At 37.4% G+C, this 15739-nt stretch overlaps 3 protein-coding genes across 4 annotated transcripts; 1 reads left to right on the top strand and 2 right to left on the bottom strand.

Annotated features, from left to right (window-relative positions):
- Nucleotides 1–178: 178 nt before the first annotated feature.
- LOC103340607 (inter-alpha-trypsin inhibitor heavy chain-like protein) lies at nucleotides 179–5731 on the bottom strand. The gene is given in 14 exon segments (XM_008244037.3): nucleotides 179–698; nucleotides 920–1006; nucleotides 1255–1329; nucleotides 1804–1974; nucleotides 2140–2240; nucleotides 2693–2770; nucleotides 3041–3197; nucleotides 3468–3737; nucleotides 3856–3972; nucleotides 4161–4253; nucleotides 4347–4559; nucleotides 4636–4791; nucleotides 4998–5068; nucleotides 5071–5731. Coding segments are annotated over 14 exon segments (2259 nt in total). The 5' UTR covers nucleotides 5390–5731; the 3' UTR covers nucleotides 179–347.
- Nucleotides 5732–6382: 651 nt separating this feature from the next.
- Nucleotides 6383–10503, bottom strand: TBL16 (TRICHOME BIREFRINGENCE-LIKE 16). The gene is made up of 6 exons (XM_089042222.1): nucleotides 10161–10503; nucleotides 9564–9715; nucleotides 9218–9424; nucleotides 8574–8861; nucleotides 8203–8404; nucleotides 6383–7683 (listed from the first exon to the last, which is right to left on the bottom strand). Exons 2-6 carry the CDS (start codon nucleotides 9712–9714, stop codon nucleotides 6855–6857), a joined length of 1677 nt encoding a protein of 558 aa, XP_088898348.1. The 5' UTR covers nucleotide 9715; nucleotides 10161–10503; the 3' UTR covers nucleotides 6383–6854.
- A 2063-nt stretch (nucleotides 10504–12566) lies between these two features.
- On the top strand, nucleotides 12567–15614 carry LOC103340605 (NagB/RpiA/CoA transferase-like superfamily protein). 2 transcript variants are annotated; one of them, XM_008244036.2, is made up of 10 exons: nucleotides 12567–12708; nucleotides 12786–12892; nucleotides 13024–13079; nucleotides 13165–13323; nucleotides 13423–13522; nucleotides 13644–13786; nucleotides 14125–14230; nucleotides 14599–14737; nucleotides 14825–15093; nucleotides 15174–15614. In XM_008244036.2, exons 2-10 carry the CDS (start codon nucleotides 12797–12799, stop codon nucleotides 15252–15254), a joined length of 1149 nt encoding a protein of 382 aa, XP_008242258.2. In that variant the 5' UTR covers nucleotides 12567–12708; nucleotides 12786–12796; the 3' UTR covers nucleotides 15255–15614. The 2 variants fall into 2 exon arrangements, with proteins under 2 accessions (XP_008242258.2, XP_088898650.1); XM_089042524.1 differs by having other exon boundaries at nucleotides 12603–12892.
- The last annotated feature ends 125 nt before the right edge of the window (nucleotides 15615–15739 follow it).

Raw genomic sequence — 15739 nt, 5'->3', positions numbered from 1 at the left:
CCATAGGGGAGAATAAGTTAAGGGTACCCCCCACCCCCCCGCGGCGCGCTTGGAATAGGTCAAGCCTACAATATTCTTCAAATATAGAAAATAATTTTTTTTTCAAAAAGAAGCTGACATATAATTAATTTTAACCATATATATCATTCCTGGTGAAATGTACAGGGTTCACCCAGACTGTCATAAGAGCCCAAACAGTATCATTATAACAGTATGAATTGTTTGTCTAATCATAAGACCGAGTATAGAACTAGCTGTCTAGCCGTGCGTATTTGATGCCAGTCCAAGAGAAAGAACAAAATCCTATACACTATTCTACAAGAGAGGAGGGTTTGTATGGCCAAGATTTATGATCCACCGTCTCCGCATCCACGGCAGCAAAAGGAGCAGCATTTGAGGCAGCCGACACATGCTAGACCAGTGCAGAGCTGGGCAAATACATTTGCACATTGAGGATTTATCCTGGAGAAACATTTGATGCAGCCCATGCAACAGCAGTGAGTGCACATAGAGCCACAGCAATTTGATGCTGCCCTGGCAAAAATCTCAGCAGCTTCCGGCTGTTTTGGTTCTTCGGATCCTGGAGGAACGTTCTCGGAAGTTGCCACTAAGTTGCCAAAGCCAATGGACAGACTTGATAGCAATATCGGTCTCTGGCTTTCAGAATCTTTCATCTTAATGCGGCTTTTCTTTGGTGCCTGTTATGATGTTCGTTGAAGAACCAGTCAGAAAATAATGGTTTTACATTTTATCAGTCATATGAAATTACCGGTTTTCACCTATACTTGCAATCATCTTGGAAATGAAAAATGTTCAAAAACGAAGAATAAATCAAGAAAGTAACACTAATTTTACATGAATTGATAAAGTTATGGACTTGGTGACAGCAGTATTTTAGTTCTTCTTAATAAATGGTTACCTCTTGTGGTCCAGATTGTTCTTTGTCAACTATGATCATGCGCGTATACTCACTCACAACATGGGACTGTATGCTCAATTTAGCTACCTGCCAATAGAAGGAAATAGAATAAGAGATACTCATAATTACTACGAAGTAGAAATTGATGACAGGAATAGAATCAATTATAAAATTAATTCCTACACATGAACAACTTTGTGTCAGCACACCAGGCTGGGAAAACCGATGACTTATAAATCAAAGCTATTTACCATTGTACATGATCCAGTTCTATGAAACCTTTCTACATTTTATTTTTCATGGTGGTGAAGAATACAATAAAACAAGCAACAAACCTTGTCCTCAAGCTGTTTGTTATCTGCCAACCAAGCCTGAGCAGTCAGCAACTCAATCTGCCCTTTTGCACATACCTGTTAGAAAAGGGGGAAGTTGTCAAGAAACAGGACATAAGGAACAACCACAGAGATTGCTACATGTGGAACTCCTATGACAAGAGGAAGTTTTTTTAACCGGAATAAAAACATACAGAACCCTAACATATACCGAAATGGGTCATTAATGTAATCATGCATAAGTTATGAGGCAGATATTTTGTGAGACTAAGCACCTACAACTTAGGCAAAGACTAAGTGGAACATGATTTGGAACCATGTAAGCATGGAAATAACTGTACAATCCAGTAGGAGGTAAGGTAAGGAACACCGTCATTCAGTTCATGGAAATACAGAGCTGGCAAAGCCAACTCAATAACAAAATTATCAGAAACAGATACATCTAGCCCATATACATATTTACTCATAATTTTTTTTCTTTCTAACAAGATTAAGGAGCAGAAGTCAAACTGAAGTTAAGCTCACAAATCAGTGCCTTAGTAGCAGCCTTACCCTGTCAAGAGGTATGTCCTTTGCATCTTGTAACTTCAAATCGATCACAATACTAGACATATCAGGTGAGAGGCCTTTAGCTTTAAGCGTGTTGGGAAAACTTCCTCGGAATCTGCCAGATACAGTTAATGGACTCTCAGATGAGAGGTCTGGAATATGGGAAGGGAACACCTACCGCATAAATTGCAAATATGTCATGATAAGTCAAGATAAATTGTTAAATTTGATGCAAGTTGGATAAGTTGTCCAAATGAAATAGCCAGTAATTCAATGTGTAAGGTTGCGTAGCATTGTAAATACAAAAGGTCCATAAATTTTAAATCAGAATGAGAATACCTCAACTTCGTCAAGATCATCCAATGTCTCAAGGCTTATATTTGTAAGAATCAGAGATGAAGCTCTGATAAATAAGTTCTGCATCCGAGACTCGACAAAATCTGAACATTGAAAAAAAAATTAAGGGTTTAATTAAGTTTAACATCTACAAGAAGTTAGCATAAAATTTCTTGTATATCTTCATATAGAAGGATTGATGCAGTGAATGGAAGGACTCAGCTGATGTTTTATTGTGTTATATATGGTTTTGTCAAATTCATGATATTTGTTCAGGGCCCACATATGACAACAGACTTTGTCCAAAAAAAAAAACATATGACAACAAATGGAGGTAAATCATACAATTTGTACGATATGAAGGTCGAGTTTTTACAAGTGTAGGGCTTATAACAGCTTTTAAGATGACAAAACGGAACAAGATTCATACAAGCTCTAAGGTCCAATGATTCATATGTTTTTTTATACAAAATTTCGAAAATATCATGCAACCTGAAGTACAAAACACAGTCTTCAGGATACAAGATTCTTTCCCAAAAGAAAATAGTGAACTCACCTACATCGTACGCAGCATCATAATGGCCCCTGCCAATCATTGCAAGCATCCACAGGAAATAATGGTTGCAGAATGAACCTGGAATATTTCAGATAAAAGTTAGCCAGAAGGTAGAGCATACAATAGAGTTGATATTATCTCCTTTAAATGCCAGTAGACTTAATAAAATGCGGGCTTGATGATAAAAAAAAGATGGGACTCTAAACTGGAAGAGAAGAAAATTCTGTCAAGTGATTATTAATCATCTGAAAGAGTTTATAATGTCACAATTCAAATCAGTTTTGAGGAATATAATAATCTGCCACTACTAGCCTGATCTCTAGTGGCACAAAATAGCTAAACCCTCACCTATTCCAAAAGTGCAAATGCGTGGAGCTATAGAACCTGCTTCTGTAAGACGCTTTTTCATTACATCACAAATGTGTCTCTCATCTTCAACAGCCCCATCGGTAACAAGGAAGATGATAGGAATTGAATCCCGAGTATTGGATAGCATCTCTATTGCCTAAAACAAAGGAACAAACAAAATAAAATAAATACGTCCATAATGATGTCATGTTAATGCAGAACATATATGATAGGGGTAAAAATATAGAAGGTAAACCAAAGAATACAAAAAGATGAAGAACGGATACTCATTGAAATTACATTTCTGACTGGTATACTGCGCCTTAACACATGCTTGTGTTTATGCATGAAAGAACCAGAAACAAAACCATAATGGTGAACTCCAACTGCAGAAATCACAAAGAGGCAAAGGAGCACGAGACAATACCTGGTTAAGTGGATTTAAAATATCTGTATCACCACCAGCAATAAGATTTATGCCAATCCACTCAATGGCCTTTTCAACAGCCTCCTTGGTAGCTGATTTCATTGACGTAGATGACACAAAAGTCTGTCCATTAAAAGCTATAATGCAGAATGAATCTTCTGGATCAAGCTTAGAGAGGGCTGCAGATAGTACACTCTTAGTATCATCAAGAGGCTTTCCCTTCATACTTCCACTTATATCAACAACAAAAGCTACATCCTTTCTGAAAACCTGGACGACCAATTAAGAGGGATGATAAGAATAATTTTAAAAATAAAAATAAAAAAGAGAAGAAGAGTAAGACATACTTAGAAAGAACAGTAGAAGTTCTATTTAATACAATACCAACCTTTCTGTTCTTCTGGTTTCCTGGTAGAAGATAGACAGAGAAAATCTCTCTTTGATCAACATCATGCATGGGTGGTGACTGCACGAGAACAGCACCATGTATATGACTTGAAGAGACCTAGAAATGCACAAATGTGTTAGAAAGAATTTGTAGAATCTGTGCACAGGAGCTTAGAAGATTTCTTGAATACGCCCATGCATCTATCTGGAATCAAATATCATGTGTTTTTCCACTCCAAGAAACCCTCTTTTGTAAGTATATTCATGATAATCAATACACAGACAAAAAATGCTCATGAGCCTTACCACATATGAGAAGCTAAAGTCAGTGTTTGACCAAGTGAGAACATCTGCCCCATATACAAAACCCAATTTTCCTACTTGGCCTCCCCGTAATTCCTGGACAAGTGAAGAAAAAGTTTTAAAATATTGGCCACCTTGCTTATGAAATAATAAGAAAGTAAGCCCTCTGAGTTATGATTAAAGTTGAACCTTCAAAGGATGACTAATTCTCTTGGATAGAACTTCAGTTCCAATACCAGAGTTCACGTTTAAGTGGATCTTTTCCTTTTTAAGGTATTTCTTTCCCGCGGGAACCACAAATTCAGGAAAAGTGAATGGAATATTCAAAGAGAAATCGCCATTTGCATACAGTATTTTCTGAGACCAACTCATTTTGATTGAGAGATTGGCTCCCCCATTGACCTTGAAAAACAAGAACAATGCATATTAGAGAAAAAATAAATAGATTAAAGATAAAGGATTCTTCATAAGTAATTACCTGGGGTGTTGTTAATGTAAATATATGAGGTTTGAGTTTGAGAAAGCCTCCCTCTGCTTGGGCCATCTTCTCTATCTCCTTTTCATCTTCCAATTGACTTAGTTGAGTATGGAACGATTTACCATTTACGTCGACCTCAACACCTAGAATTGAACCCTGTTAGCCAAAATATATATTGCTTAACAAGAGGATCAAAATCAACAGACACAAATTCAATCAACTTCAAAGTTCCATTTCTGAAAAATAACATCACTATCTAACTTCACAAGCCCAACAGCTTGTTTGACAACCAGAGACTCAAAAGAGATCGAATTCACAGACGAACACTTTAAAAAGATTCAAACTTTTCTCAATTCACGTACCTGTTCACCCATAGGAATGGCAACGCGGCAACCGCAGCTCTTGTTACCCTTGACGCAATGGACCCTCCACGACCGGTGACCCGAACAAAGGCGGTGTCCATATAACAATCGACCTCAAGCTCGACCCGGTTCATCGGGAGAGGAATGAGCGCGGCGGGGTCGCACCTGCCGTGCACGTGAGGCTGGTAGCTGGGGATGTCCGGGTTGTCGACAATGGCCGGGTCAAAAATGACCGCGTAAACCATCGGTGCCGTCGGGAGGAAGGCGCCCGACGTCGTTTTGTCCATCGACGGCGGCGGCTTCGGCGGTGACACCGCTCGATCCTTCCCAAAGTATAATCGTTTGGAGAGCTTGAGACCGTCATCCACGGCTTTGGAGAACTCCTCGGCCATTTCGGACGATCAGGGATTGGGATCCGAGATTAGGGTTTGTGAGAGACGCGAATGTTATATCGGATTGATGTTCAACGCAAATTGCAAATTAGCGAGCGAGAGAGATGACAGAGAGAGAGAGATGCGTGTGACCGTTAGGAATGGGGTTTTGCTTTTTTTTTTTGAATATTTAGGCTGGTTTTTCGATGGGCTCCAGTTTGAGAGACCAGCTGGCTTTGGACGAATGGACGATCAACACGTGGGGTTCAGGCGGGGAATTGGGATCGTGTGCTTTGCGGAGGACGCAGCGTTGCGTGTTCAGTGTGCTGGGTGGCGAAGATTGGGTGGCGCCATTGAAATGTACGTCGGCGAATCGAAGCGCGTAATCTAACTTCAATGGTTGATTGCGCGGATGATTAAGTGGATAATTAGGAAGTGCGATTGATTAGGACATGGACCTTTTTTTTCCTAAACGAGAGATTAACATAATGGACTCTCGTGGAACGTTGAATTGACACCCTATGAGCTGTCGCTTGGATATAAGGTCAACGTGGCATTGCTGTCGTCTATCTGTTTGTGTCACTAAAAATATTAGATGGAGTAGATTTTGTGACACGAAAGGAACTTAATTAAATAATATTTTTTTTTTTATAAAAAAGGAAAAAGATCAGACGAGACGAGGGCATGACTTGAGAGTCAAATTATTCCTTTTTTTATTTTTTCCAGTATGGATAGTTTGAGAGAGAGAATAAAATCTAGGCCCGCGCCAACACATTGAAACGAACTTAACAAAATCGGAATCATTGATCAATAGTCACTTTTTTATCCCTACCTCTTTCTAGAATTTGTTATCGACTCTGAAAAAGTCAAGAATTTGTTATCGACACTCTGAAAAAGTCATCATACGTAATTGATTCCGATGAAAGGTCAACCAATGCATTTGAAGTTGATATACATAGGAAAAAAAAATGTTCCTCTCCTCTGTGACAATAATGCTTATATGGTTACCATATATAAGGGGAATGAAGCTCTATAGACTATTTGTAATTAGATATAAAATGTACAGTAATAAATTATCAGACAGAATTTCACATCATATCCATTACTAGATCAGTCTTGGCACTAATATGCAGAACATTTGAACCTCACTTCAAGAATGCCCTTCTCAGCTGTACCTGTAGCGGTGCTTTCTCCGACAACCACCGAGTTAGGATTAAGTGAAATAACCAAAACTTAAGAGAAGGTAGGGATTCATTTTGTCCACAGTATGTTATCGCCTGTGAGCCATCTGGTTGCCATTTTCTGCCCTGATCAAACTTGGCACCTAACATCTATGCAGAACTCCACTGCTGACATCCCCCCTTCTTTGAGATTGCAGCATTTATAGGAGATTGGCATTCGGATAGCAGCATAGAGGCCTTTGGCGTTTTACCTGACCCTTAGAACCCTTCCAAGGCATTTGACATCAGCGTCTTAATTCATTGGACTAGATTTGTGCAAAAAGAATTTCATTCCATGTATCTGGAACACCAGGTAAACACCAATGCAGACAATCTTGCACCCCTGATTTGGCTGTAATGCTGAACCGAGATATATGACCCTCATCTCGAACCTGGGATAGAGCTGTTATGTCCAAGAGCTTAACCCCTGTTCCCTGCACTGCGCCTGCAGCATCTGGGTCATTTGACACATCTTGCAATACTTCCTTTCCTATTGACATAGGAGTGGTGTTGTCACAGCTTCCTCCTGTGTTCCAGTCCCCACCAACAAAATGCCTAGGCGAGAGGGTCCGGTAGAACGCTTTGAGGCCTGGATATTTTGGGAGCTGTGAGTTCACCCAATTAACAACACTGTGGACTGTCACATTCTTGGCCCTCCAAATCACTGCTATCTTCTTGTTAGTGTTTGGCACACCCTCAACATGCATTACCCAGCGGTTAGCCTTAAGCTTTCCACGATTCCAGTGGTGCCCTGTATTGAGGACCAGGACATCAAATTTGTGAATATAATGGCGCAAGAACGCTGGTGGCCGATCAAGGTGCATGGCATAATCAGTGGCTGGGTTTGTGACATTAATAGGCTCCACATCGCAGAGGGTCGATGACCAGTAATAGAGGATGGTAGTGTTCGTGCTTGGGAACCGGTATGCCCAACCACTAGGGCGGGCATCACCACGTGCCTGGGCTATCCCATACTCCATCCCCACATCCATGACATCATGTCTCTCCTTACCACCTGTGATCATACACATTAAAGACTGGAACTGCTGTCGGCCCAATGAATCTCCAACAAAAGCTAGAGTTTTGTCTTGCATCCTGAAAGCAACAACACAATACTCACATTATAAATCATCCAAAGAGGTTAAATACCAAAAATTTCAAATAGTTGAGAGGACAAGAGAAAATGGGATGCAAGGTAGCATATGAGGTGACCATTATTTGGACAGCCCTGCAAGGCCTAGCAACTAAGGTAAAGTGCAGAAATACCAATGGTCTATGAAGCACCAACATTTCCTCGAAGGAAACTTATGTTTTCAAGATAAGAGGCATTGCTTCTAAATGTAGTCATGATAGACCTCAAAGGAAGATTACTCTACTTTAATATATTATCTGAAGAAACGATCTACTAACTCAAACACTGCAACTTGAGAAATTTGTTAACTTGAGGCAAAAATGTGTTACATTATAGGGAAAACAATCATTATAGATCAGATTTATAGACATGGGATTCTACAGCCACATCAGACCAAGTCCAAAATTTGGAAAAATAAAAAATTTATATAATGAAACCTTCCGCATGATGACTTTTAATTTTAAATTTTAACATTGTAATACCTTTTCAAGAACTTAGAGCCTTCAAATTCTTCCATTTGACAATCTTTTGGCTGCCATGAAAGTTTTTCATAGGCAAAATCTGTCCGCTGTGTCAACCGGCAAGCCCACATCCCTGACAGCCATTGCTTGCAACCATGCCCATAATACAAAGGCTTCTTATTGTCTACAACCCATTTTCCTTTCGAATAATTACAGACTGGTGCTGTGGTCAGATAAATGAGAATGAGTAATCAGTGATAACAAAACAGAAAAACATATTGGTCTAGATAGATACTCTTGATCGATCTTTCCAGAAGTTAAAAAGCAAAATACCCTGCAAGACAATTTTTCAAAAACAAAAGCCTAATTTATAACATAACTTCAAGAGTTACCTGGAGTTTGCGTGGGAGTTGTCAATTTGTCAACTGAGGTATTTGTATATGTAGAACCTATTGGTGTCACTAGGTCCACATTTTGGTTCTGTAGGTCAGAATTCTTTTCCTCGGCTTTTTCTTTGTGTCTTGTATCAACTGCTGTTTGTTCTTCTTGATTTGAACCTTTTTCTTCAACTATTTCTACGTCCTTTCCATCAGCCCTTGTTGAGCAGGTGGAGCATTCTGCATTGCCATCTCTATCTGCTTCCTGAACTTGCTTATCTTTTGCTCCATTTAAGAAAATCCCTGCACCATGATAATATACAAAATTTAAATCCATATTATTTCATGATGTTTAAAGCATATAGATGACTTTGGATGTAATGTTAAAAGCAAAACAGATTTAAGGAACCATGAACGTGGAAATTTGAACATGTTAAATTTTAGAAAAACACAGTAACATCATAATAAGATAATTTCAACAGAAAAAATATGATTTGGCAACACTACTCATGCTACTCTTATGAGCACAAGAAGTAGAGATATACAATCAGAACAGCAACATATAAATAAAAACACGGACCAATACAAACTCTTCATATAGTATATAACCCAAAGAACACACAACAACAACAAAATTAATAAAAGAAACAATATCGTACCACTCTCCTTAACGTGGGTTGTTACTAGATCACTACTAATCTCATTGCTTTTTTGAGAGCTTTGCTCAGAACCTAGTTGAGCTGCTTCATATGATTCTTCTTTTACAGTGTCCCTTTGTGCAAACGTTGCTACACCTCTGTCCACATGTATTTCTGGTTCTGATGGTACAAACTCTATAGAGTTATCTACAGAATCATCATATGTCTCTGCACCATACATGAAAAGGAAAATAAGAACTGTGAGTAAATCTACGAATTATTATTCAGTGCAACCAAATTGTAAGCTATTGACAGAAAGTCAATAAATTTTGTCTAAAGGAAAAGGAACGTACTATTGGAGACAAACCTGGATCCAATTCTAAAAGGGTTTGGGGCGGTACCAAGTTAGCAAGAAGTGGGGTCTTCTCCCATCCCCATATAAGAATGGCGGTACACATGAGAACAATGGTAATAAGAGAGAGATGTTTACCCTTCAATCCATAAAAGCTTCCTTTCATTCTATATGCACAATAAGAGATCAAATAAGAATGTTAGAACTTAAACCTAAGCAATGACACACAGTTTCTGGGTATTGAAATTCATATATAGTAATTTAACAGTTGCCCACTTCAAACAAATTGATTGCAGAAACAAAAACCCAAATCAGAGAAACAATTACATTGTGGATGCAAAATCCTAGCATACAAAAGGTTAAGCAATCATGGGTTGTTCTAACTTCCAACAAAATTTCGGATTATAAGCTGAAAAAATAGCATTCTCCGTACTCCATTTAAAACCTACCTTTCATTTTCTCAGTAACATGCAAAAGCAGATCAAGTACATATTTCCCAATACAGAAAACCAATATGGCAAGAGCTAAAAGCAAATATAGAAGAAAATAAAATGGATCTGAAATGGTATAAATCAGAGATTAGATTTTAGCTGAATCTGAGAAGAAGAATACCTGAGAGGAAAACAGCCCAAAAACGTCAGCAACCTCCCGACAAATCAAAACAGCAACAAATAGTTGCCGAAATAGCATAGAATATCTGAACAAATTGGGAAGTTGATGAAATTTTATAAGGAAATGGAGCCGTGGAGAAATTTGTTTGGCATAACAAGGTGTAATGAAGACAGCGAGAGAAATGGAATTTAAAAATTATGAAAAAAATATAATCAGCAAAATAAATAATGGGTTTGGACGCACATCACAACGCCTTGAAGACGTTTAGGCGCATACACACACAGTTGTAGACAGCAAGCGTACGGATATTCAAACATTGACGACGACTTACAAGTATCACGGAAAATTAATAAATTTCAAAATTTTGACAAAAACATAATATTGTTTTATTTTTAGGACAAATCAACTAATTAATTACCATGAATTAGTGTGATTGGCACATGAAAAATGAGTGCGTGTCATGTCAACTTTCATGGTTAAAGCGTCAAATGACTTGACTCTATATATTCATCTTTTTCTTTATGTTCTCTTCTTTTTATAAATTTTTTATGTTCTTTTTTAATATAATAACAAATGGTCATAACTCCAAATGTTATGCGAAATGGACACAGTTCTTGCTGATTGGTTAGAGAGAAGGATCATGATTAAGGATGCTACTTGCCTCCTCTTTTTTTTTTTACTTTAACAAAATATTTATTCTTTCTGCGAATTACAGTTTAACACATATTTAAAAATAATTCATAAAAAATATATAAATAAAAATTTATCCACACATGTCATACTGCTATTGACAGCAAACTAATGTATATGCGAGGAAAAAAAAAACATGGTTAACTGATTATTTTCTTTTTATGTTTTTGATAAATTATTTTTACATATATATCAAATTGTAATTTGCAAGAAAAATGAGAATCTTATTACAAGTAAAGAGGATCCATTTTATATTCATCTTCCTTAATTGATAGGTCCATTCCACAATCCAATAAAAAGATTTATGCATTGTAATTTTTGTACTTCTAATATTTGAAAACACATTTAGTGTTAACTATGAAATTATTTTCAAAATCATGAAAATATTATCGGCATTAGTATGTGAGTTGGAATTCGTCTAATATCAAGGGTTCGGAAGTGTAAATTTTGGTTGAGGTCTCAAGTCCTCCATGTCAAGATGTCGAGTTTGGAGTCCTAAGTATTCTAACCAAATATAGAGTTTGAGCTCAAGAGAATATGAGATTCAAAATTTAGAATTCGAAGTCCCATGCCTAAAGAATTTTGAATCCAATATTTCGAAAAATAATTGCGATTTGAATTTCATTGAAAAACTCATTTCCAAAGAACCCTTTGCCAAACGAATAAATTTTGAAAGCATCACATGCGGACTAACTAGTCATTCACGAGCCAATATGTAATTTTATGAGGTTAGCCAAGTGCGACTAATCAAGAAAGAGAAAATAAAACTAGTCAATCTTTACAATATATAACTTTTTTAAGTTAAAGTTTTTTATTTTTGGGTTTCACTTTATGGAAATAAATTAAATTTTAAGGTTAACCAAGCTTTTATCTGGCATTGGTGGACGAGCAAAATATAAAAATAGCTAGTTATAATAATTTCACTGATCACAAATATGGGTCAGATCAGTCGTTTAAAGTAGTAGCGTGTCTACCCCTTTGTATTGGTTTGAAACCAAACAATTTCATCAATGTGCATCCGATCCAATATAAATTGGATTATGACTTTTCCAATCCGATCCGATCACAATGAAGGTTTATCGTCATTGGATCGGATCGGATTGGGTGATCGGTTTTCATAATAAAATATGAAACATTTATCGTCAAATTTAATATAATCAAACATTTTAATATAAATAAATATAAAATATAAATGAAATGCTACATAAAATTATTTTGATTTGATAATATATTAAACATAACTCCATCAAATTACTTAAAATGTTTATAACTTTCTTAATGAAAATTATCAAGTGAGCAAAATAAATATGAAACTAATTAGATTGGATTGAATTGGATCATCACAAGCAAATATGTCATCCAATCTAATAATGTCAGTTTTGAAAATTAGGAATCAAAGAATTGCCAAATTATCGAAATTGATTAAAATTGGATTGGAATGGATCGATCGATTTGATCAGATTAAATTGAATCTTGCACACCCCTCGAACCCCATGTCCGCATATTAAAATAATTTAAAATATGGCATTTTTCAGGAAAATAAAAAACTTTACTAATCATTTTAACTCAAATTTTGAATAAAGTTTAGCAATCACATGCAAAACGGTACGGTTTTCTGAATCATATATCAAATGGGCCCTAACATTTTATGGTATAGTGCTTTCACAAAGAATTGGGCCTGTGCTGTCAGGTTTGTGCGCTTTTACGACACGGTCCCTTTAGGAACGGTTCACTCCACGCCACACTGCTCGCGTCACTCTCCACGACAAACGAAGGAGAAGAGGAAGAAGAAAAGAGGGGAGTTCAGCTGACTGAAGCAGCAGCAGACACAAAAGCTACCCTCTTACATCACCTTCAGGTAATCTTAGGTTCGCCTCCTCTTTCTTCTCCCACTTTAATCCCTAACTATCCATCGTCGGAACGTCGTCGTACTAGGCTCTGCTGGAATGGCCCTTAACTCGGAGTTCACAGAAGGCACCGAAGCGGCCAACTCTCTCCAGTCTATCTGCTACAAGCGTGGCTCGCTTCAGCTACTCGATCAGGTCTCTCTCTCTCTCTATATAATAATAATAATCCAATTAATTTCGTTTTTATTTATTGTTTTTGGGTAATTTAGCTCTGTAAGGATAGAATTAGCTTCCAATTAACTGTTAGGTTTGTGGGTTTTGAACAGAGGAAGCTACCTCTGCAAACTACATACTTGGATATCCGAGACTCCACAGATGGATGGTAAGGACCAAAAAAGCTCGCTCTTTCCCATTTGCTTTTAACTGTTAATTTGTCAAATTCACGAATTGGGTTTGTTGTGTTTCAGGCATGCGATCAAAGATATGGTGGTGCGCGGTGCGCCTGCCATTGCCATTGCCGCAGCTCTGTCCTTGGCTGTAGAAGTGTTTAACTTGGAGGATTTCAATGGAACACCCGATGAAGCGTTTTCTTTCATTGTAATGAAATTGGAATATCTGGTCTCCAGGTTTGCACATGTTATATATAATAATTTTCAGGTGTATAAATTGTATAGTTTAGAAGATGGCATTCTGATTGTGTTGTTTTTTCTTTGATGGTTCTTCAGCCGACCAACTGCTGTCAATCTTTCAGATGCTGCAGCTAAACTAAGACAACTTGCATCCACGGTAGCTGCTGCAACTTCGGATGCGAAGAATGTGTTTGAGGTATTAACTAATTACTTCTATAATTCTATTGTTTTAGGTTAGTGACATTGTACTTGCTGGTACTTGCTTCATTTCTGTTGCTAATATTCCATTATACTTGCTTTGTTTGTTTATTTTATAGGCTTTTATAGAAGCTTCTGAAATTATGCTCAAGGACGATGTTGCTTCAAACAAAGCTATTGGGTCTTATGGAGCAAGTTTCATTCAGCACCTACTGGAAAACTCTAAGAGCATTTCTATGTTGACCCATTGCAACACTGGCAGGTAGTTTCTTGGGACGCATCCTTCATGATTTGGTTATTGCATTTTGTGGTTGCCCGTATGGGTTTTGTGTAGGTTGAGCATGTGCTCCACAAATAAAGGGCCTATTGTACTGAATTTTGCACTGAAAATTATTATATATAACATGTCTGATGTATAAACATAACAGAGTCACATGCTCAACCACAAAATTCAGTACATATACGTAAAACCTCCACAAGCTTTTATACAAAACATAACAGAGTCATGAAATCCCTACAATACATTGTGGAGGTTTTACGTATATGTACTGAATTTTGCATATAGGTCTTTTCTGACTCTGTTATGTTTTGTATTTCTAGTCTTGCAACAGCTGGTTATGGTACTGCCCTTGGTGTTATACGTTCACTTCATACTGAAGGAGCGTTAGAAAGGGCCTATTGTACAGAGACACGCCCATTCAACCAAGTGAGTGTCTACTCTTTAGTTGTTCATAGTTTTCTGTTAGCATCCTCAAAAGAATTCTCCGTGGTATTCACATATATAAAATGAGGAAATTAGTTAAACAAAGTGATCTTGGGAGTAGTTGCATGCTGTTGTTTGAGGTCAGGTGAAAGTATCCTCGGGACTTACTTTTGCATCTTGATGGGAAGCCTGCCTTGGTGTTATTTGTATTGTGTGTGGTGTAATTGTTAGGTCATTGAAATGGTGGTTGTATTTATCCTCTCACTTAGTTTAAGCATTCAAAGTGCGCTACTGAATATTATTGATACATATTTTTAAATTTTTTGAGAAAAATTGATATATATATTATTATGATTCTCAACTAAATGCAGGGATCCAGACTTACAGCATTTGAGTTGGTGCATGATAACATACCTGCCACTCTTGTAGTAGATTCGGCTGCAGCTGCATTAATGAAAGATGGACGTGTGAATGCTGTAGTTGTTGGAGCAGATCGTGTTGCTGCAAATGGTATTTGAAACAAATCAACAACTCATTGCTTTAGCATTCTTATTTACAAAGGTTTTGTGTAACTGATTTCCTTTTCACTTACTTCAGGTGACACTGCGAACAAGATTGGGACCTACAGTCTTGCCGTAAGCGCAAAGTACCATAACATTCCATTTTTTGTCGCTGCACCACTTACTTCCGTCGACTTAGCTCTTTCTTCTGGACAAGAGATAATAATAGAGGAAAGGTCTCCAAAGGAATTGTTGCACTCACAAGGGGGACTCGGGGAACAAGTTGCTGCATCTGGAATCTCTGTCTGGAACCCAGCGTTTGATGTTACCCCTGCTAATCTAATTGCCGGCATCATAACAGAGAAGGTATCCACTCTCACTCTATGAGAAATAATCAATTAGAGCCTGTTGTGTTTGAATCTGATGACCTTTTGTTATCTAAGCAGGGTGTCATAACAAAAAAGGGCACCGATGCTTTCGACATTAAGGGTTTTGTTCAGAAGGCAGCCTCGCAGTCCGGTGCATAGCAAATGCTTCTGGGATTGTATGAAACATACGCCACTGGTTTATTGCCGTGTAACTTAATATGAAGAGAGCTATGCGCTATATATGTCAAATAATTGGGAGAATCAGTCTTTTACCCCAAGTAATGACTTTTTTCCCAAAATGTAAGCCGGCCATTTTATGGTATTATTGGTCGATGTAATAAGTACAAAGTTAATAATAAATTAGAAAATCAGCTTTGTAGATTTTAAGGCAAATTTGTGTGATTTTTTTGGGACCTTAATCCATGAATGTGAATGTTGTGTGTATGTACCCAAACAATATGTACGGGGCTTATGGCCTGGGATGTTTGTAGAGTCAATAACAAGTTTCTTTGGGATGAAGCGAAACAGATTAGTGGCCGAAGTGATTACATTTTCGTTGCATTTGTTGACTAAAATTATAACAGATGTTGCATTCCTTCGCTTTTTTATTTAATGAAAAAAAAAATCATTCTCGGAGAGAAAAT

Source organism: Prunus mume, linkage group LG8 (genome assembly GCF_029339155.1).
Source record: "Prunus mume cultivar Tortuosa linkage group LG8, ASM2933915v1, whole genome shotgun sequence".
NCBI classification, from domain to species: Eukaryota; Viridiplantae; Streptophyta; class Magnoliopsida; order Rosales; family Rosaceae; genus Prunus; species Prunus mume.
This window is presented reverse-complemented; position numbering and strand designations above follow the sequence as displayed.